The 21,995-nt window shown below is 40.1% G+C and overlaps 4 protein-coding genes across 7 annotated transcripts in view; 2 read left to right on the top strand and 2 right to left on the bottom strand.

The window, feature by feature from the left end:
* Window positions 1-993: 993 nt before the first annotated feature.
* Window positions 994-3,600, top strand: LOC105219552 (clusterin-associated protein 1). The gene is made up of 3 exons (XM_011195773.3): window positions 994-1,840; window positions 1,899-3,278; window positions 3,339-3,600. The coding sequence occupies exons 1-3, from the start codon at window positions 1,819-1,821 to the stop codon at window positions 3,446-3,448; spliced, it is 1,512 nt and encodes a 503-aa protein (XP_011194075.1). The 5' UTR covers window positions 994-1,818; the 3' UTR covers window positions 3,449-3,600.
* Window positions 3,514-21,995, bottom strand: part of LOC105219555 (uncharacterized) — a 43,027-nt gene continuing 24,545 nt past the window's right edge. For both annotated transcript variants that reach the window (XM_011195779.3, XM_054232573.1), the window contains exons 2-6: window positions 18,282-19,423; window positions 18,102-18,223; window positions 4,609-4,726; window positions 4,416-4,535; window positions 3,514-4,323 (exon numbers count right to left, since the gene is read on the bottom strand). In XM_011195779.3, the coding sequence (XP_011194081.1) occupies window positions 3,838-4,323; window positions 4,416-4,535; window positions 4,609-4,726; window positions 18,102-18,223; window positions 18,282-19,277 (1,842 nt within the window). In that variant the 5' untranslated portion in view covers window positions 19,278-19,423 and the 3' untranslated portion in view covers window positions 3,514-3,837. The remainder of the gene's footprint in view (window positions 4,324-4,415; window positions 4,536-4,608; window positions 4,727-18,101; window positions 18,224-18,281; window positions 19,424-21,995) is intronic.
* On the top strand, window positions 5,073-9,141 carry LOC105219554 (protein phosphatase 1H). Of its 3 annotated transcripts, none has more exons than XM_029045151.2 (6): window positions 5,073-6,331; window positions 6,538-7,261; window positions 7,326-7,494; window positions 7,556-8,233; window positions 8,288-8,346; window positions 8,413-8,595. In XM_029045151.2, exons 1-5 carry the CDS (start codon window positions 5,970-5,972, stop codon window positions 8,296-8,298), a joined length of 1,944 nt encoding a protein of 647 aa, XP_028900984.1. In that variant the 5' UTR covers window positions 5,073-5,969; the 3' UTR covers window positions 8,299-8,346; window positions 8,413-8,595. The 3 variants fall into 3 exon arrangements, with proteins under 3 accessions (XP_028900984.1, XP_054088546.1, XP_011194080.1); XM_054232571.1 differs by lacking the exon at window positions 8,288-8,346 and having other exon boundaries at window positions 5,074-5,794; window positions 5,887-6,331; window positions 8,413-9,141; XM_011195778.3 differs by having other exon boundaries at window positions 5,074-6,331; window positions 8,288-9,141.
* Window positions 11,664-17,687, bottom strand: LOC105219553 (ribosomal protein S6 kinase 2 beta). Its single transcript, XM_011195774.3, has 2 exons — window positions 15,250-17,687; window positions 11,664-15,157 (listed from the first exon to the last, which is right to left on the bottom strand). Exons 1-2 carry the CDS (start codon window positions 17,240-17,242, stop codon window positions 14,523-14,525), a joined length of 2,628 nt encoding a protein of 875 aa, XP_011194076.1. The 5' UTR covers window positions 17,243-17,687; the 3' UTR covers window positions 11,664-14,522.

Below are 21,995 nucleotides of genomic sequence, written 5' to 3'. Positions count from 1 at the left end.
AACATTTTTATGACCTCCTTGTGGAATCACTTGACCATAGTCAACTATGTGTGTGTGTGGAAAACTAGTTGGTCATTTTAAATGTTTTCTTATGTTCCCACCATTAACTTCTGACACGTTCTTTGTGAAAGGGGCAAAGTGCAAGCTGTTTATTTTATATGGCTCGTCAACAAATTTACAAGTTAACTAGTAAACATGGAAAACATATAGTGAAAACTTAAAGCAACAAGAGGTCGGCTGTTAAATTTCAGGGTTCTTTATTACTTGTATTTATTATTTCCAACTGTACTTATTTAAAGCTATACGTATTGTCGCGCTTTTTACCGTTGCAGCACGTGAATATTCGACAATTATGTTAAAATGGCTTAAGTCGATATAAGCTGAAGTGAGATATACAAAGTCCCGTACCTTTCATGTAAATTTAACCCACTCAGAGTTCCTTCTTGAGGGGTGTTTTGATACAATGAGGTAGTCTGATAAAAAAAGTCATTTCGTTACGTAACCAAAACAAATCGCATAACTCCAAAGCAACTTTCAATTGCGTGAAATCTGCTCAATTAAATGCAAATGTATTTTGATAGGCTTTCCCAAAAATGGAGTTTGAGAAGGGTTTCGACGATTGGTAGAAGCGCTGGAATAAGTGCATAATATCGAATGGCAATTATTTTGAAGACGACAACAACCAACCGTAGACGATTGAGTATTTTTGTTTTATTCCTATTATTTTTTTAACACACCTCGTATATTAGTTGTAAAAATTTAAGTAAAGTAAACTGACATATTAAAATACTCCACTAATGTAGAAAATAAAACGATATATTTCTTTTTTATTTTATTTTATTTTATTTTATTTTATTTTATTTTATTTTATTTTATTTTATTTTATTTTATTTTATTTTATTTTATTTTATTTTATTTTATTTTATTTTATTTTATTTTATTTTATTTTATTTTATTTTATTTTATTTTATTTTATTTTATTTTATTTTATTTTATTTTATTTTATTTTATTTTACACTCACACATTCAGCGACTTCGAATTCGAGATCCAAGGCGGGGGCAATGAGCTCCATTCAACCGCGTCGCCGGCGCTACCTGCGCTCCAATGGTTCGTTGGCAATTGCAAACTTGTTGGCAAGCGAACAAAACACAACATGTTGGGGGAATTTAGTGGAGAAGGAGGGGGTGAGGTGGCAAAGTTTTAAAACAACAAGGAGAGAACATACGCTGCAAGTTGTTGAGAGCTGTACATGTCTTTTTTGTCGCTGTTTGTCGATGTTGCCGAAACATTCAACATTCAAAGCAGATATTTTCCCGAAGGAAACAGCTTATGTGTGTCGACCGAGGTCCACACTTTCGTAGATATTAAGGTTTTGTGATTTCAAAAAGGGGTCCGGTTTCAATATCCAGTGCTAGAATTTGAAAGTGTCGAATGTCCTTAGACTAAAGTCCATTGGAGTCTATAAACAAAAATCTTTTAACCGAAGATAAGCTTCGAGACTCACCAAGAATTAGAATCTACAGTAAAGTCGATGAGGCGTGCAATCGGATCACAATGCGCTGAGAATACCCTTAAGTTGCTAAGGGTTAAAATGTTAACTTTATGCAACTTGTTGCATTTAGAGCTGGCGCTGCCATGTTACCAAGCGTAGCGTAGCAACGCGTGCAAAGGATGTGTGGTAAACAAATATTTTTCAAGCCACAACAAATCGGTATGGGCTTCGGAGTGAATGGTTGATCAAATTGAGCAGTAGAAAACTTGTGATTTTTAACGCAAATAAAGACCGAAATATATAAATCTGATATAAAGAAAGTATAATGTCTTTCAAGGATGTGCGCGGTGAGTAAAGTGTTGGATAGAAGTCTTAAAGATTTTCCTACTTAGTGTATATTCGCAGACCTCGCTGAGCACCTTAAGCTACTTGGCTATCCGCATGTGTTCCCGCTGCAGGCACTCGCCAACAATTTCGGTAGCCTCGCCTCGTTTCACGTTGTCGCCGAGGTGCTGCAATGGCTCGCGAGTTTGCTTGAGCCCGGCGCTGTTCTAGCTGGCAGTGTGGAGAACGAAAACGACCGTGTGCTGCTCATACGCTCCGCCACCGAGTTTTTCGTAACCAAATCAGCCATCAAACTGAATCCGCGCAAATTGTATGCCTCATCCGCGGTCACTGCAGCAGAGCTGCAGAAGATCACGCGCATGCTGATAGCGCCACGACAGTCGGCTGAGGACAAAGATGAGGAGGAGAACTATCGTAGTCTCAATCAGGTCGATATCGGCGATAAAATGGATGATCTGCGACGCGCACGCGAACTTTCTGCGGATTTAACACAACGCGGTGGTGCGCTCCACGAGCTGCTCGCCAAAGAAATGCTGCATAGAGAAGCACGCTTGGCGCAGGCCAATCGTCCGATGGAATTGTCCTCAGCTGAGCGCTCGCTAAAGAACGCTATTGCAGCGGCACAGTTGAAATTGCAGTCCAGTCGCGCACAGTTGGAGAATGCGCGTGTCGAAATGAATGCGCTCTCTTCGAAACTGCAACGCAAGCGCGCCGAGCTGGAGCGCACCAAGCAACGCTTAGAAGCTCTGCAGAAAATACGTCCCGCACACATGCAGGAGTTCGAAGAATGTGAGAAGGAGTTGCAGGCATTGTTCCAAAAGTATTTTCTGCGTCTGCATGTGCGCGATGCCTTGCGTGCTCAATATGAGGCGCGTACCAAACGCAGTACCCCTGTCGCCTCGCCGCTACTGCAAAAGCCGCAAGAATCATCAATGCCCTTTATACCAGAGGGCCTAATAGAAGACGATGACGATAATAATGGGGAGGAAGAGCTTGACGGTAGCGGCGTTTTGAGACGCGGTAATTTCAGTCTTGATGCTGAGATTCCAGACATCCGAGATGAGGATATGATGCTGCGCAATAGAAAGTCTTACAACGAGTTTATGGATGAGACCACACGTCGCATGAGTAAGCGTCCAGGGACAGCGACTTCAAGAAATGGACGTCCGATAACTGGACGTGCACGGCGTCCAACAGGCGTCACACAAGGGGATCGTGCAATAGCTGATGATGACGGCGTAGCTGACGTCGGTGCAATTGGTAACATGCTGAGCAATCGTGCTACATTAGGTGGTGAAGACGACGAGGATGAGAGCTCATTTGGAAGTTCCGACAGTGAGCTGGGTATGGGTGGTCTGCTCAACATGAGTCGTGGGCCGCCACCAAGCGGTCTTTTGGGCAACTTGAACTCCGAGTTGGGTGGCTTTGTCGACGATGATTGTAAGTGAAATTTGAGAAACGGTTTTCAATGTAACTATGCTAACTGGTGCTCTCTTTTAGTTGATCTCAACTCGATGGACGATATAAGCATCTCCAAGATCACCGGAGAGTTGCCCATGCGTCCCAAGACGGCAAGCAAACCGGAACACCACAGCGATGAAGACTTCTAGAATCTACGCTATGGAAACAACTTTTTACGGATCAAAGTCCGTAGACACGACAACCGACTTCTTGCTGTTTTTCTAATACGTATACATGCATACATTTATTTTTATATCAATATATGAAACCTACAGTTATTGTACAACATACGAAATGTGCGGCTTGCCCATGCGCAAGGCTACATCGTTGAATAAACTAAAGAATAAGTTTATAATATAAAGTTATTTACAATAGCAAATATGAAATAAGACATACATATAATACAGTTATGTAGTAATTGTAGTAATTAGGTATGTATTATTGTTCATTTAACGGTTCTCCGGATCAATGCAGTATAATCCGTCAGAATGACTCGACTCGACACTAAACCACACCGCTCAATTCCTCACGAACTCATCTACATCACCACATCGCGGCAAACAATTTTCGTTTTGGATGATGAACGGGAACGCTGCTTGCCATATGTCTCGCTGGCCGTCGTGGACGAAGACGAGTAGTCCACGTGACTGCCCGGTTGGCTGTTCGTCTGCTCTTGGCGCGCCAAGAAATTGTCAGCTATATCGCGATCAAGCCCTGTGTACTGAAAGGCCTCATTGTCGATGACATCCGCCTCAGATTTGCGTCGCTGACGGCGATTGGCGTCCATTTTACCCGAACGTAGCGGTGGTGGTCCGGGGCGCCGACGTCGATTTGGTGGTCCAGCTGACTTGCTGCTCTTCTGTGTGCGGTAAGTACCATTGGGTGCGGCGCCTGTGGGTGCGTAAATCACTGATCCTGGACGCATGTAGGGCAGAGTGTAGGCCATGGCCGGACGGTATGGGATGCCGGGCATCATCATGGCACCAGGCATGGGCGGCACAGGTGGAGGCGGTGTGGCCAACATCTGGGAAAAGGAAATATAAGTTATGTTGAACAGTTTATGGAGTCTGACTGAATCTCTTAAAGTAAGTTTGTAAGTTTTTTAGTTTGACTTACGGTTGTGCTACCAGCCGGTATCAACATGATCGGACGATTTCCGCCTGTTTGTGCTAAGTTGCGTGAGCTGCCCATCTGCGCGGCGTACATCCACATTGCTGCCAATTTTTCAGCGTTTTCCTGACATTTTGAAATAAAAATAATAAAATTGTTGTTGTTTTTGAAAATAAAGTAAAAATTGTATCCGCTTTACCTTCTCACTACCAGTTAAGGACATAGCTTTGATATATTGATCCACCTTCTCTTGATCCAATGCAACTCCGGGCGTATTAGAGCTAATAATAACATCTCGCAATTCTGAACTTTCATTTCTGAAACAAAATTAATAATAATTATTATTTAAATTATAAACAGTTAGAATATTCGATAATATTTTATGACTTAATGCAAAAATTAGTTTTTATTTTTTCTTCAAAGATAAATAAAAAAAATAAATTTTAATTTAATCCATAATATCATTTAGGAGATAGCAGTGCAATATGCAAATATTATATTAAAAATAAACATCTTATTTCTTTACTTTTATTTAAATACATAATTGATTTTTACTGTTATCGATAATAATCGATATTTAGCATTAACCAATTGCTTATCTTCAACTGTCACTTCCGCAACAAACTCAATCAACAATCTATTACAATTTTACTGAATATCAATTAAAAGGAAATATCAAAAGAATTTTCAAAAAATCGTTTTAAGTGCAGAACCAAATTAGCAGTTTTAAACGAAAGCAGCTTTCGTGTGCCATAAAATCGTTGTGACAAAGCTTTTAGAAGTTTGTTGAAAAAGCTCTGCGTTTGACATTTAATCCAGCGAGTTGGCTAATTTCAATTTGACGTTTCACATTGACAACGAAAAACAAAAAAATTAAAAGCACGAATTACTCAGAGAAGTGAAAAATCGCACAAGCAGAAAAAGCAAGTCAACCAGAAAGAAAACATTAGTTTTTGTGGAAAATTTCTTTGAATCATCAACATTAAATAAAAATCTCATAGCAAATCGCAAGCGCTGTTTCCGCTGGTGCAAAAGTGATTTTGAAATCCACAGCGTTTTATTGATTTCTGCGAACGCTAACGAAAAAAACAAACACGGACGTGGTGGCAGAGGCCGCATTGGCAGTGGTTGGCTGGCTGGCGCACAGCGAAAAGTGGACAACACAATACAGTGGCAAAGTCACGAGCAATGTAAAAGGTGGCGAGAACAAAAACACGCATTGAGCTACCAAGGAAACGGGTGCGCGAGGGGAGCAGCGTATTGCACACATCAAGTTACATTGCTAACATAAACAGGCAACAAAGGAATTAGTTGGTTTTTATCGGCTTCGCGATCTCTTCACTGTAATTTGGAGACACATTTACGTTGACGTGTACAAGTGCTCCGTAAGCAAAAGCAATACTACTAGTTAGCGGCTAGTAAGCAACTAGCAAGAACTAACTGCCGTGTATTTGTTGTTATTTTTTACATCATTTAGCAGCTGTTAGCGTGCTAAAGTAGTTGCGGCAAACATTCCGTGAATTAATTTCCAACAGTCACACTTGCCAGCATCGTGCAAAGATGTCAAACATGTTTAGCATAACCAATATTAAAAATCGATTTATTTCGGTTATCGCACCAGATATACCGCCGCTGCCATCGACACACGGCCATCAAATGCACCGCGGTAACATCAGCGGCGGTCCATCAAACTACCAGCTGCGTATGGCGCATCAACAAAAGAAACCAGACAAATTCGCCTATGCGCGTCCACCATTTCTGCAACTCTTGACAATCGACGAGTTGCGCGCCTCAGCCGATCACAATGTGCGACCCATAATTGTGCCCCGTGACATCAGTTTGCTGCCGTGGGGCACTGGTTATGCCGAGTGCGTTAATTCCGGGAAATCGGAGTGGAACGAAGATCAAGCTGCATTCGCCAGGCAAGTGTAAATTCATATTTTACATGTCAAAAATGTGACAACAAGCTTATCGCTATTGTTACAAGCTCAAAATTCCTCAGCATTTCAACAATGCTGACTCAACGCTTATCAGTTTGCGTTTTGTTCCACAGAAAATCAGCACAAGCGATAAGCTAAACCACTTTTCATTGTTATTAGAGCTAATTGTTTAAGTTTCGTATTAACAGGCAAGTGCTGTCCGATCCCACACACTCTCATCCAGACTTACCATATACGTACTATGGTATTTTTGATGGACATGCTGGCTATGGTGCCGCACTGGCTGCCTCCCATCAATTCCACCACATATTACACGAGAAACTGGTGGATTGCTTGGAATTGCTGCTTCCTCGTGATGAAGACGCGGCCAATTCGAACCAAGACAGTAGCTTTCCCCATCCCAGTCATTTTCACCGACGCGTTTCAAAGGATGAGCTCATCATCGGCGCACTGGAGAGCGCTTTCTTCAACATGGACACGCTGATTGCACAGGATCGTGATCGATATCGTGATGCCGGCGGTTGCACTGCTTGTGTGGCGCTATTCATCAATGGCAAACTGTTTGTAGCGAACGCTGGCGACAGTCGTGCCGTCTTGAGCCAACGCAAAAGCAAGTGCACTGAGAGGAACAACACAACAACCGTTGCAGTGGCAAATGCTGACAATGGCACGGACACGCAAGAAGTGTTCGCTGTGCCCTTCTCTTTCGATCACACGCCAGAAACCGAACGCCAACGGCTGCTCACTGTAGCGCGCTTGAAGCCACATCTGATGGAGAAACAGTACGCTGCCATGGAGTATGCCAAACGGCCACATATGAAGGATCTGGGTCAGCGCATACTCTGCCGTCAAGGCACTATGAAGGGTTGGACCTACAAGACGTTGACACGCGAGGACTTACGCATGCCAGTGGTGAGTGCTTGCGGCTATTTAAGTTTATGCCAATTCCTAACCTCTTCCATTGTTTTGTGCGCAGGTGACAGGCGAAGGAAAGCGCAGCCGTTTGCTGGGCACACTCGGCGTAACTCGCGGCTTTGGTGATCACGATCTCTTAGCCATCAACACAGGCACACAGATCAAACCATTTCTCACACCCCACCCGGAAGTGGTCATACGCGATCTTTCCAAAATTGTTAGCATTCCAGGTGAGCGTGCAACTCGTTAAGCAACTATAAAACAGTATTTAATTTCTTACTAAATTTTTAGATGAAAATAATGAGGACGGCGACTACGGCATACTAGTGATGGCCACCGACGGTCTCTGGGATGTTTCCGAAAACGACGCCGTCGCGCGTACGGTTTTCCAAACGCTCGACAAATACCCAACGGAGAAGCACCGTTACACAATGGTGGCACAGGAGCTGGTGGCGCGGGCGCGTGGTAAAATAAACGACTCAGGACATTGGCGCCTGGCCGACAGCAAAGCGGCCGCAACAGTCGATGATATTTCAGTGATTGTGATTCCCGTCTATCAGTATTACAAGGAGCACGTCGAGTGGGAAAAGCGTTGCGCACAAGTGCTGCAGGAGCGACGTGCCAAAGTGACACCGAGCGCCACCGAAGCGTGTGAGGATGAGACGCTGCTGGTAAATGGCGTCACAAAGGCGCAAGTGGAAGTGGAGCACGAAAATGCCGAAGAAGAGGAGGAGGTGGTAGTGGAAGTGAATAGACAACAAGCTAAAGCCACTGTTGAGCTGGAGGAGGAGCAGGAGGAGTCTGTAAAACCATCAGGCAGCGGCCAAAGAGACCCGCTCAATGCACACCCAGTCGACACGGCAGCTGCTGAGAAGGAAGTAAAGGATCTCATAGAGAATGAATTGACCGCAGCCATATCAGCGCTGGATGCGACTGAGAGTGCAGCAGACGATAGCAAAGAGGCAAAAGGTAAGTGAGATACCGTGTCAATGGTGTATAATCAAAGATTTCTGTCTTTTAAAGGCGTTGTATAAGAGCAAGCGGTGCTTGCCGATGCGCTGAAGAGGCTCAAATATCTCATTGCAAGTGGAGATAATTAGTTGATAAACTGTATCCCCGTATCACTCTCTCTCTCTCTGCTATTACAGAACCGTCTGAGAAGACGTATAAATCACAGCAGCCGCAACAGCAACAACAACAACACCAACATCACCGCAATCGTAATCGCCAAGGCAAACGTTGAGGGAATAACAATAACAAAAACAAAATAGAACGTACGCAAATATCGCGTACACACATACATACATTTTCTACTAAATACATAATAATAAGTAAATAGAGAACAAACTTAACTTAACTTAGTTAATGTATAAACGCACTTAATTTGCGAATCAATTAATGAGCTAACGGAAACACACACACAGAGAAATGTAGCGTAGAGAAGGACGGCCGCGCTGTGTTTTGCGGATGTGAATTTGCCAAGTGAAACTTACTCAATCATTACCAGCGAGCAAAATCAATTTTAGATACTAATATGCAAACACACACATATTTATTTGGACTCCTCATTCTTAATTTACAAACGCACTCGCGCTCGCCCTCGACCGCATTCTGTAAATCATTATACTGAGTTGAGATAAGCGGCTAATTATGAAATCTGAAAACTTAAAATTACGAGAGTGCGTGTCATTGCTAGAAAAATAGTACAGTTAATACACTAAAAACTTTGAATACCGTTAAACAGAAAATATAAACAAAAATGGATTTTCGAAAAAACTGTATTCGAGATTTTCGAAAATAAATTAATCAAAACTAAAAATTGTAATAATTCAAGATTTGCGAAAATAAATTATTAGTTTTTATTAAAAAACAATAAATTTTGTGCATTAATTAAATATTGTTAGACAGTGGAGCGATCTTACGGGTGAAGATGCTTTAGCTGGAAATATTGAAGTATTAAAATTTTCTAATATAATCAAGGTCAGAGGGGGAGGCTTCTGTCAAGAGACTCTCCTCAGGTATAATATACATATTTGCCGAGGAGAAGAAAGCGAAAAGCAAAATCGTAATTTCATCAACGTTTTCGACATTTTGTTGACCCGCTTTCCTTTTATGACATTACAACAACAACCTTTTCCTGACACATAAACAAAACCATTAGCCGGTCTTTAGTAAACAATATCTTATCGTTGGTGAGAATACCCGAAAAGATAATCAAATCAAATGAAAATTGTTTTAGCAATTGTGAGCAAACAAAGGTCGAGAACGCTTAATTAGCCAAATCTTGACAGAATATCACAGACTTCAAATTCAATTAGACGGTGAGGCCACTCACATATTGGAACGAGAGGTTAACCAATAGTCAACTTAACCTCACTTCCTGTGTTGACTTTAAGAGAGCGTATATTGATTATTGGAAAGCATTAATTCTATTTTGTTAACAATACGGTTGAAATTTGAGAACTCTGCGTTACTAGACATAATAAAAGAATATTACTTCGCGAGAGAAATACTTGGTTCTCCAACCTAAAATTGGTTCCTCGCTAAATGTGTGCTATTTATAAGTTTCAACAATGAAATTGACACTTCTGCAGCGCCAGCAATTAAATTTTGCAATTGAGCCATGGCGATTACTGATTACACGCTTCAACAAATGACTGTCTGTAGCGCATTAATAACGGTAATAAACCATTTCCTGGTCGCAAACTGTTATCTTGAGATTTCTTAACGACTTGTGAGGAAATTAAAAATACTTTGCGATGTGTGTGGCGCCGATAAGAAGTTATCAGAGCGCGTTGATGGCGCAGCAATTTGTTTAAAAACTGATACGGAGGGGAATTGTTAAAGCATGTGAACCCTTAAGTTGCAACAGTCTTTAAGATAGTGAATTTTATAATAGATTAAAAATATATTATTTTTATAAAAATATATTTAATAAAAAAAGAATAATAATATTAAATATATTTTGAGAAGTTGAATATTTTTATAAAAATATATTTAATAAATATATAAAAATTTAATAAAAAATATAAAATATAAAAAAAATATTATTTTATTATAATATAAAAAATATAATTTTATTTTTTTATATAATTTTTTTTTTATATAATTTTATTTTTTTTATATTATTTTATTTTTTTTTATATTGTTATTTTATATTTTTTATGTTGTTTTATTTATTATTTCTTTTTTTTTTTTTTCAATAAAACAATTTTCGTATTAAATTTTTTAATATATCAACTTTATTCAATCGAATAATTAATTACTTGTTTAAAATAAAGAAAAACATGTAGCATTTATTAATTTTAAATTCATTTAATAATCTGTTCATCTTTGTTTTCATTTATGCTTTTGCTGTTTGCTATTAATTCGTAATAAATCTGGAATACTTAATGTGGGAAAAATACACAACTTCTCATATGCTGACCAGCTGCATTAATTTTTAGCCATACTGTACGAGTTATTCGAATGTATAAAATGAAATGCGCGGCTTTCAGAGTATTTTTTGTTTTTAGTTACTATTTTGTACACAAATTAGCACCGCAGATGACAATGAATGTATGTCGGTATGTATGTATGTAGCACATAATTGAAATTGAAGCAGCAGCAGCAACAGTTGTTTGTGTTATAGAATTCACTAAATATTTAAAAGCTAAATGCAAATGGTAAAGATTTTCCTAACGCTGAATATGTTAATGTATAATAGACATTAAACGATCTCAAACGAATTAACTAAAATTAATTTACAGTAATAAGACAGTTGCACATATGTTCTATGTTTGTATGTATGTATGTTTGTAAATGCTTATATGTATAATACGTTAAGAAGTATGTGGTGGAGAGTTATAAAATGCTTTGCTTCTCCAAAGTGTTTGGTAAATATTAGTTATTCAAAAATGTCACACAAAACATCAAAATCTTCAAATATAATACTTGGTAAAATGTTAACAATTAAAATGAGTGGTTTGTTCTTCTTAAAATGCATACAAATGTGTGTGTGTATGTGAGTTTAGGCGCATAAAAATATATATAGTATATTTGCACAATAATTGTAGAGTGAATTGACAACTTAGTGGGTTTGAATACATGCATGTATGTATGTGTGCTTGTATGCTTTTATGTTATACATAAGTATGAATATTTCTTGCTTAATTGAACGTTAGACAAAAAACAAAAAACAATAATTATATTTATTTTCTAAATTCTTGCATGGAAGCTATTTGTTGCAAAAATTTGCTGTTTTCTGCACAATTTTGTTTTTGTTTTCACTCATATTTTTTATTTTTTACTTTTTATTTGGCTATTTTGTTGTTTGTGCTAAAGCGCACTGATACGACAAGTGCCAGTCAGTCAGCAGCGAGCAGCAGAAAGGAAGTGATAATTAGCGTCTATGTTTTCATTTATTTAATATTTTTTTTTTTTTTTTTTGTTACTGTTTGTGCGCATAGGTTGCGTTTTGAGTTAAATGACAGGCGTAGGTGACAAAGTAATTGTCGTATCAGTGCCAGAAAAAGCAAGCTTTTAATGCTTAAAAATTAGTTTTTTTTATTGTTTTCTTATTTCCGCTTTTGAGAATTGAAAATATTTAACTTGGCAAGTTGTTTGTTTTTTATTTTTTAATATTGTTGATGAAAGCGTTTAAGGCGACGCACTGCTTAAGTGAAAGTATGCAATAGAAAAAAACAGAAGAAATTCTCAAGGAAACCGTTCTAACAAATGAAACAAAACTGTTTTGCAGCAAATTTTATGCGAATTATTTTGTATGTTTGTGCTGCAGGCGGCCTCACAAGCACTGAGGGTTTACAACTAATTTGTTTATATGTATATATTTTTCTTTAAGCACGAAATTACTCGCCGCACTTGTTAGGCCGCTTGCTTGACACGTTTTCATGGCACTGAATTTCCTATACTCGTTTAAATATATTTATTTTTTTGTTTTTGTTTTACAAATTGTTCAGCAGTTAGCTCGTTTCAAAATCTCAATTTTTGTAGACACTTTAGTTTTTGAATCTTTGCAATTATCAACAATAGCTACTAAATGCATATGCCAAAGGCATGCATATGCATGTATATGTAAATATATGTATGTGTGTGTGTTAGTCTACATTTGCACAAAATACATTTTCACATATTTGTTTATATGTATAAACTGCAACAGTTTTGTTTTTATTTTATATATAACACAGAAGTTGCGAAGCTTAAAAGACTGCCCAACAACCCAACTTTTATAAATTTCGACAAATGTTTTAGGTATATATGTATGTATGTAGGTATTTATGCAAGTATTACGTCATAATTTCCAAGGTAAGTGTGTGTTAGGTAATTATATAAATTCTCTCTAAATATATGTATGTACATTTATTAGTTAATCATACCATATATATATTTGTATATATATAGCTTATGTATATTATGCTTACTTTGTGTGTGTATATGTGTAGTTATGTATGTATGTATTTATGCTTAGCAATATGCATATCATAATTAATAAATTGAACTTTCTTTAATATATATGTTTAATTTGTTAAAATTCTATACCGACGTCTTCCACTTCTTTTTCGTTTTATTTAACGTTGCTTTTTGTGCAAATTTATTCGGCCAATTTTTACACATTTGCATATGTACACCTATGCATGTATGCACTAGCAATTACTATTAACATCAAACTTTCATTACTTCCATATGTTAGCTATCATTTACTTAAATATGTATATATTTAATTATATATATATTTGTGTATATAAGTTGGTAGTTAGAAGCGACAATGTGATTATATGTATACGAATTACAGCCGAGTTACAAAATGTCAAATTTAAATTCACTAAAACTATAACTGTTACTATCCTAATTAAACGCATTCAAACGCCAATAAATTTTCGCGCAAACTTTACTAACTTCACTGCTTTTAGATTTTTAGTTTACGTTCTGCAGCAGCAATGCTTGAATTTTTTTCTACTTTTCGACATTCACGACTTTGGAAATACAGAAACCGCAGTTGATGAGTAGGAGATTTCAGCAACTCATTATTATGCACGCATATACGGCAGGAGTATACCGGGGAGCCTATGCTGTCATAATTAATTACTTACATTACTAGTTAAATACTTTTACAAGTGCTCCCAACAACAACAAGTATTTCAAATTTGCTTTTTTATACAATACAAGTATCACTTTCCAGCTGCCCAAAATATTTCCATACCATTTTTATTTTCAACAATTAATTTTTCAGCATTTCACCACACCTAACCTCACATTTATCTATTTTGTTTGTTTGTCTGTTTTTAATGCATTGTTTGTTTACTTATACTCAAAGGCAAATCACAATCTCGTATTTTTTTCACAATTAAATTTCACTACAATTAAGCATGGAATTTACAATTTTAGCATATTTAATCATTTTTTTTTTTATATAATTTATGTCTGTCAATTATTACGCTGTAAAATTCGTGCAAAATTTTGATTTCAAACGAATAGTGCTGCAGGTGCACACTTAAAAATTTGATATTTTGGCATTTGCAAGAGAAGTTTTTTGGGAATCGGTTTTAAGGAAGTTGTATGCATCTATTTTACGCTGCTACGAACACTAGACGTGGTTGAAATCGTTTTAGAAAATACTTATTTAGAATCTTTGTGCAGCGTTTGCCGCGTGTATGAGTCTACAATGTTTTTATTGTAAATGTTTATTATTTACTTTTTGTTTGTTTGTTAGTTGTGATAAGCATTATAACTTTGGCCATTATTTTTGAGTAAGTAGTTATGCAAAAAATATACTCGTTCTTATGTTTATCTTGTCTATATAATTTACAAATGTTTGTAAAATTTAAACGCATACAAACAACACTTATTATTAAAAAAAAATAAACAATTAGCTTGTTCGCTAAATTTCGTCGCTCTTAAAAACGCGCACCGACACACGAACACACAACAGCTGACCTCGCAATCCCCTTTTGTTGGAAAGGTGGGGAGGTTGTTTGTATGAAGAGCTGGAAGTCGTGCGTAGGAAGCTGACAAAACGCCTAAAAATATAATTATTCCCGCCTTCCCGCCTCACCACTAGCTAAATGTTTTATTAATAAATACGCTAACAATGTGTGCCATAGTATAATGATGGCAATTTGCTTTTCCACACACGCACTGACGCTCTCTGCTTTTATGGTAAACAAATTTCCATTTAGCACACTAAATGTGTTTTATCCAGCCCACTCCTGCTCTCCCCGCCCCCACACAACATGATTCACTAAAATTTCGACTAAAAAATTTACGAGTGCAAGTTGGCTCGGTCTTTGGCACGTCGTTTCGCCAATTTCGACAATTCCACTGGTCCCACATTGGCCGCTTGAGGTATTGCAATTGCGCGAAAAGTCGCATCGACTGCGCCGCGTAATGCCGCCGTTGCCTCGCGCACCGAATTGGCGTTTGGTTGCGCCAAGCCTACGCCGCCGCCGCCACCACCTTCACCTGTGGCATTCACGCCCGCGGTTGACATTTGCGTGGGTATTATCGCGTACTCGGTGAGGCGCACTGAACCCGCTGACTGTTCGCGCAGCCACGGGTGCTGCAGAATTTGTGCTGCTGTCGGTCGATTTTCCGGCACAATGTGCAGCATCTGACGCAGTAGATCTTTCACTTCGTGGCCGGTCATTGCCCAACGACTGGAGGTGAAATCCACATGTCCGGAACCTATTCGTTTTAATATCACATCAGGTGAGTCGTTTGGCGTTGAAGCGAAGGGTGTGCGGCCGGAGAGCATTATGTAGAGCAGCACTCCCAATGACCAGATGTCACAGGCCAGGTCGTAGCCTTGTCGTTTCAGCACTTCTGGCGCCACAAAGTTGGCTGTGTAGCATGGTGTCATTAGCAGACCGTTGTCGGCACGCAGTTGCTTGGCAAATCCTGCATATAGTTAGGTTCGAGTTAATCAATTTCACAAAGCACAATATGATGAAATTATTTTGTTGATATTTAATTTTTATTTCAGCACTTACCTAGGTCACACAGTTTTAGCGTCTCCGGCGTCTGCCGCATGCTGGCATAAATCATATTTGATGGTTTTAGATCACGATGCACTACGCCATGCTCATGTAGGTACGCCACTGCTGACACTACGGTTCTCAGCACCGCACTGGCCTCACTTTCGCACATTTGTCCTACTGCCAGTATGCGATCGAGCAGTTCCCCTCCCTTCAGCAACTCCATGACTAAATACGCTGACGTTACATCCTCATACACGGAGAATAGAGTCACAATGTTTGGATGATTTCCGTAACGCAACATTATCTCGACCTCTTCCCAACAATCGGCGGAGGTTGACGACGCGGCTGCGGCCGCTTTTTCAATAATTTTAACAGCAAAATGTTTTTTTGTCGAACGATGTTCACACAAACGGCATACGGAAAATGTACCGCGACCCAACTCTTGCAGCAGGTTGTATTCAGAATGGAAGTTGCCAGGCAGCACACCAGGCAGAGTGCGTTGCGGAGTATGTGCATGCGGCACGAAAGGCGAGAGTGGACTGGAATTGTTTGAAGATTGATCCAGCAGCACAGGCGCTACAAAACTAAAGCCACGGAAGATTTCGTGTGCCGACGCCGAAATTGGACCACCGGGGGAGTCGTGTGGAGGTTTAGAAGTATACTCGATGTCGAAGTAAAATGCATCATCTCGCGACACCGCCGGTATGAATGGTGGACGTACTTCTTTCCGCTCTAAACTCAGCCAGTCAATTGTAGAAAAGAAACAATGCGCCTTAATATCCAGTATACCGTTCTCGCCAGCGCCCAACCGATTTTGTGGATTACGTTTAAAGAGTGCACGCAAAAGCGATTGCGCCTCGGGCGATAAGTTTTCAGGCATGCCCAGTTTCGAGCGCAATATTTGATTCATTGTTTCCTGACGTGTTTGTCCATGGAACGGCAAATTGCCCGTCAACATTTCATACATCAATACACCAAATGACCACCAATCGGCTGCAAAATCGTGTCCTTTTCGATTCACTATTTCCGGTGCCATGTATTCCACTGTACCACAGAAACTATAGGTTTTCGAGCCATCTAACGGTTGTTTCGACAGGCCGAAATCCGTAAGCGCTATGTGCCCGTGTTCGTCTAACAAAATATTTTCCGGTTTCAAATCACGATAAATTATGCCTAATGTGTGCAGGTGATTCAGCGCCAAAGCCAATTCGGCTAGGTAAAATTTCACATCTTCCTCTGTGAACATTACCTCTTTGGACAATCTTGTAAAAAGATCTCCTCCGCGCAAAAAATCCAATATCAAATACAATTTACCGGGTGTTTGGAAGGCGTAGTGCAGTTTCACGATGAACGCATGCCCCACGTCGGCTAGAATTTTACGCTCGTTTGTACTACGCACTCGGTCCTTGACCTTCAGCGTGGCTTTTTTCAGCACTTTCATAGCGTACAGCGTACCCGCATCCTTGCCAATAACCTTGCGTACTAAAAACACCTTACCGAAGCTACCTTCGCCCAGCACACGCAGCAGTTCGAATTGCGAGGGATCGGCTTTGTCATGGCCTTCCTTTACAACTTCGCGTAGCTCGAACTCATTTTCACGTAACTCCCCATCTGCTACTGCGGGCGCATAACCTTCCGAATCACTTAAATCCATCAGTTCAGTCGTATCCGCGGTTACGGAGCTGATGTGATGTTGTTCCAATGCAGCCTGTAATGCCGTTTGCTGCACCTGTTGCAAATGTTGTTGCTGTTGTTGTGCCTGCTGTCTGCGTTGGGATGACGTCACGGTGGTCACACCACCACTTTCTTCATCAGTGGGTGTGTGCTCCATCGGTGTCACGGCCAGACTACTACAACCGGACGAAGTGATCTGCATACGCTGACGCAGCTGCTGCTGGCCCATGGCGCCATTAGCATTATCCAGGTGGGCAACGTTTCCGAGACCAATACCCACGCCTAGCTGATGCTGTTGGCGCAAATCCTTATTCAAATCGGCCAGTGGCATTGCGCCGGTGACGCTGATGACCTCCGAAGACGTGGGCGTTTTTAATGTCGCCGTGATCCAATTAAAATGTGCTACGCTATTTGTAACTTTCAATATTTTCAACTGCTTTCACTGCGCTTGTGGCTGCTACTGTCAATGCGACGGTGAATTGTGACTATGGTCAGCGGAAGGAAGGCGTGGGCGATATTTTCACAGGTCGTTTTGTTTATTTGTACACAAATATTTTGTTGTTGCACACGTACTTAAAGCATTCAAATACACACGAGACATACCGACGCGACGCTTACGCACTACTATAAAACATTATACACTCTTTTTGCACATTGTACACATGAATTATTGCTAAATTGCATGTATTAAATAATTTTTTCACTTCACTGCTGTTGCTGCTAGCTTATTGTCGAATTCGCACTGGCTCCAGAGAACGTATACGTTCTCTGATTGGCTCGTCAGCGTTTGACAGTTTGCCAAGCGAAGTGCTGCCACACGAAATGAACGAACTCTTAATTGAGGAATTAATGAGCAGTTGGGGTGTATGAGCTTGAAGACAAACTATGCGTGGTTATAAAAACCGCTATTATATTTTCCAATTGTAAAATAATGAACAAATATTTATTTCTTGGCTGGCTCAACAAGAGATTCAATATTTTGTTGTGTTTCGCGCTTTTATAATTCATATCTGAGTGTTATGCCATCTGGCATCTCTCGACTCGATTGTAATAGATTACTTGAAAGCAAATATCAAATAATTTCCAAGTTCTAGCTGCCAACCGGATGCCGCAAATTGTTTTGGCAAAAGTTAATTCACGATTTTCTAGTAATTGACGTATTTATAATAATTGAAATAGTTTTTACATACCTGGAGCATATCTGCAGCGCACATCTGTACACCGATACAATACTAACGACGAAGTGTAAAAACAGTGCCAAAATTAGACCGGAAGCGGCGGATATCTCACTATTTGTATTCAACAGGTCCAACTAGGGAATATAGAATGGAGGTGTGTTATTTGTAAAGTTTGCACGACCTCTTACTTACCTCTTCCTCCAGGCGATTGACATCTCTAGAGAGTCCCACACCGGAGACAGCCAATGCCAAAGTGCTCGTCGCAATGCAAATCAAACTTAACGCCAGAAACGCTGTCTGTGTCTTCCGTATGCTCACTACACCCAGCGAACCAGTGATGGCCGCAACCAGGCCAGTCCAAATACCACAGCCCGCCGTGGAGAGCGCCGCTTCGCGCACAATCAACAATGAACCAAGCGCCACCAACGTAATGGCCAACATTAGCTGCAATGTGCCCAAAACAATTTGCCATGGAAATGCCGAACTGCAATCAGCGCTGGACTTGGCACGTCTGTGAAATTTCGCCGCTTTCGCCGAATTCGATGAGCTGCCGTCGCCATCTTTGATTTTAATCAATTCCGGTGGAAAGCGCTGCTTCTTGCTAATACGCGAATCGAGTGTGTTGGCACGCGAGGCGATTGCTGCCTGCAATTGTTGTTGGAACTCCTCGTGTGTCATCAATTTCGGCTTCTTTGTGTCATCGCCAGCGGCGCTTTTGCCATTGTCCGCGTTGTTAGCTGCCACCGTGGCGACCAATGTGGCTGCCGTCAACTTCAGCGGTGGCTTCTGGTCGTACACAGGACTGGAGTAGATGTGACTTTGTGTGTCTGCTTGCAATTGTTGCTTTTGTTGGCTCATTTGTTGCTGATGCTCATCGGTGTCACTGCAGCCGGTGCTGCTGTTGCGTTGCAATATGGATTTCTGCGAGTTGGTGAGGCTGTCATGCTGTGCATTCGTCGTGTTCAAGCTCTGCGCGATGGCGGCATGCATGAGCTCCTCGCGATTGACGCTGCGATCTACAATCGTGTCCATGCTGTCGACAGTGGAGTCGTGCGAATCGATTGTGCGTGCGGGTGATTCGGATTGCCGAACCATGTCGTCGCTGTTGCTGTGCATGTTCATGCTCATGCCTGTGGTGTTGTTGTCGTCGTGTTTGAAATTACTGCTGTCGGCGTTCATGTCGTCCATTTTGTCGCTGTTCAAGTGTCTCTTTGTATGTGTTTGCTTTTGTTGGCGTTCGCTCGTTTAGCCAACTTTAATTACACATCTATGCTGTTTCCGGTGTATGCGAGTGTGTGGTGCTCGCGTATGCTGCCGTTGAATACGCCAAGTGACTGCAAGTGGTTTGAAAGCATTAATGAGCGATTATAAAATAAGTGGAAATGATTTTGCGATATTTCAGTGTTGGATTAGATTGGAATTTGTTGGAATATGTTAATATCCAAATTGGCTCATTGGCTTGCTGCAGTGTTATTGTTTGTTCATTGCAATGGCAGTGGAAGCGTCTCATGGTACGATGGTCATTTCCTCATCTACTGTGTATCTGTGATATATAAGCGTTGTCTTTGCAATCCATGCTTAGGAGACTTTTTGGTACAACAATGGATCTTTAGCTGACCATTGTAACTCTTTGGGGGATTTATAGCGAGAGTCAGCCTCTGAACCTAACCTAACTACGATGATTAATAACAAATATTGGACCGATATTGAGAAATACGACAAAAAATTTGGAGCAAGCGCATATAAATGATATTTATAAATAAGGGATCCTGGTGGTGATCTTATCAAAGTTGGGGTCCCTCATCTTTTCATTGGGGATGTTTTTTTTATGTGTTGGATCCCAAATCCTACGCACAGCCGTATAAGCGGGATTCGCCTTCTCATTTTAGCTCGCATCCAAACGGTTGTCCGTTGGCTACCCAGAGGACACTTGGTTTAAGACCGGAAGTCGAGAGCTGCTTGAGCCACAAGCAGAAAAGAATCGCTCCTAGCTAGTCCAAAGTGCATTGATAGCCTTTGGATCTTTCAGCGATTTCTTCTATGCTCGCGACGGTCCTTTAAGGCTCGCTTTGTATTTGGAAATATGAAAAAATCCACACGGCGCCATCTCTGTAGAATATGGAGCCGGAGGGTTATAGTATTGCTTTGGCCAAAAATTAAAAAAAAGCAACGAAGTGTTATCTTTTAATAACAGAAAAAACTGAAAAATATTACTGTATTGAGAATCTTATAGGAATCTTATTGGACTAAAATATATTTCAGCCTTTTTCGTAAAGACACCCCAATTTCTAACATCCCATTTGTACAATATAAACAAAATATTCCAAAATACTGAAGTCATTCCTCTTGCGCAATGAACTATTTTAAAAAAATATATTAAAAAAAAATAAAAAATATATATTTTTGAATTTCAATAAGCGTGCAAAATGTCCAAACCATGAACTTATTGCGAAACAAATTCTTGCGATCATTTATCAAACGCAATTGAAGTATTGACAATTCCGCTCGGAACTTGTTTTGAACAGCGAGTAGTATAGAGTCGGTGCAAAATGCCAAGCTTATTGGTCATTTCCAATTAAAAATAGAAAAATGGAAAAATAAACAACATACATGGCAAATTACTCATATTATCATATTAGCGCTCAAGGCGAGCGAAAAGAAGGCAAGCCATGCCGTACGAAACGAATTTCCATTCAAAGAGACACAATGGCGCAACTAATGCGACACACATAGCAACACACGTACAAAATGGCACTGGAAATGGATCAAACGGTGGCGGAGTAAATTAGCTTGCGGCTAAGCTAATGGCGTATGGCAAATGACTTGGCAATGGTGGAGGAATAACAAAAATGGTGGAGGCAAAGTGACTGTGACAGGCGATGACGAATTGAGGTGTTACTGGCTTGTGGATTATTTTGTGGAATTTATTTAAATTTTATTATTGGAAATTAAACTCAGCACTGCGAGAGTGACTGTCGCATGCCAAATTCATCTGGAAAACCATCACTTATTGCGCTGATGTACTACATTTTGCTGGTTGGCAGTGAAAGTGGCAAGTTTCGAAGCAGTTTATCGGGAAGTTAGACACTGCCAACGAACGGCTTTGTATTCTAAAACAGTTAGTGTTATACTTATGTATAATGCTGCTGCTTTAGAAGCTTCGAAAGCAGCAATTATGCTTAGATGCTTGAATGAAATCAGCGCCCACCTTCGCTCAACAATTCTTCAACTCGACTATTGAGCATAGTAAATACAATAACAACAATGTGATTGAAGTCTCACAACACCATTATTCAATAGCGACACTTGTTGCGAAACAACAACAACAACAAAGTGGTTCTCCTTAAGACACAAAATCACGATTGCAACCGGTTCCCGGCAACGCAGTCAGGGCGCCGAGAATTTTTCGCATATAAAAATACAATAACAGTGAAATATAATGGCATAAATGAAAAGAAAACAACAAAAAACAACAAAAACGCCGCAATTACATAAACAAGTGCCGCTGCCGGCGATGGCTGTGACAATGGATCTGAAATTCACGAGGTAAATATGAATTTTCTGTTGCTCCACAAACAATGTGTGACAGCAGCAGTTCACTTTGAGTACATGGAAAACAACAACAAACACTGCTCACAACACTAAAATATGCGAAAAATGTCAATGGAAAGCGAATCGACATTTCAAATGGAATAAAGTACAGGCTTTAAGCGACCACAATTCGCCTACAGGTGATTTGCCGCACATACGCGCCGTCCGTTCGCAATAACTGTACATAGCGATTTATGCGTTACACAACAGCTATAATTGCGTCACGCCAGAATTTATGGCTTGCCATTATAGAAGTAGTGGCCATAAAATAAACTCGGCGTAAAACATATAGTGGACATAAAATTAATAAAATTT

This window comes from Zeugodacus cucurbitae, chromosome 5, assembly GCF_028554725.1.
Source record: "Zeugodacus cucurbitae isolate PBARC_wt_2022May chromosome 5, idZeuCucr1.2, whole genome shotgun sequence".
NCBI lineage: Eukaryota > Metazoa > Arthropoda > Insecta > Diptera > Tephritidae > Zeugodacus > Zeugodacus cucurbitae.
Note: the sequence above shows the minus strand (reverse complement) of the source record. Positions and strands in the feature narration are given on the sequence as shown.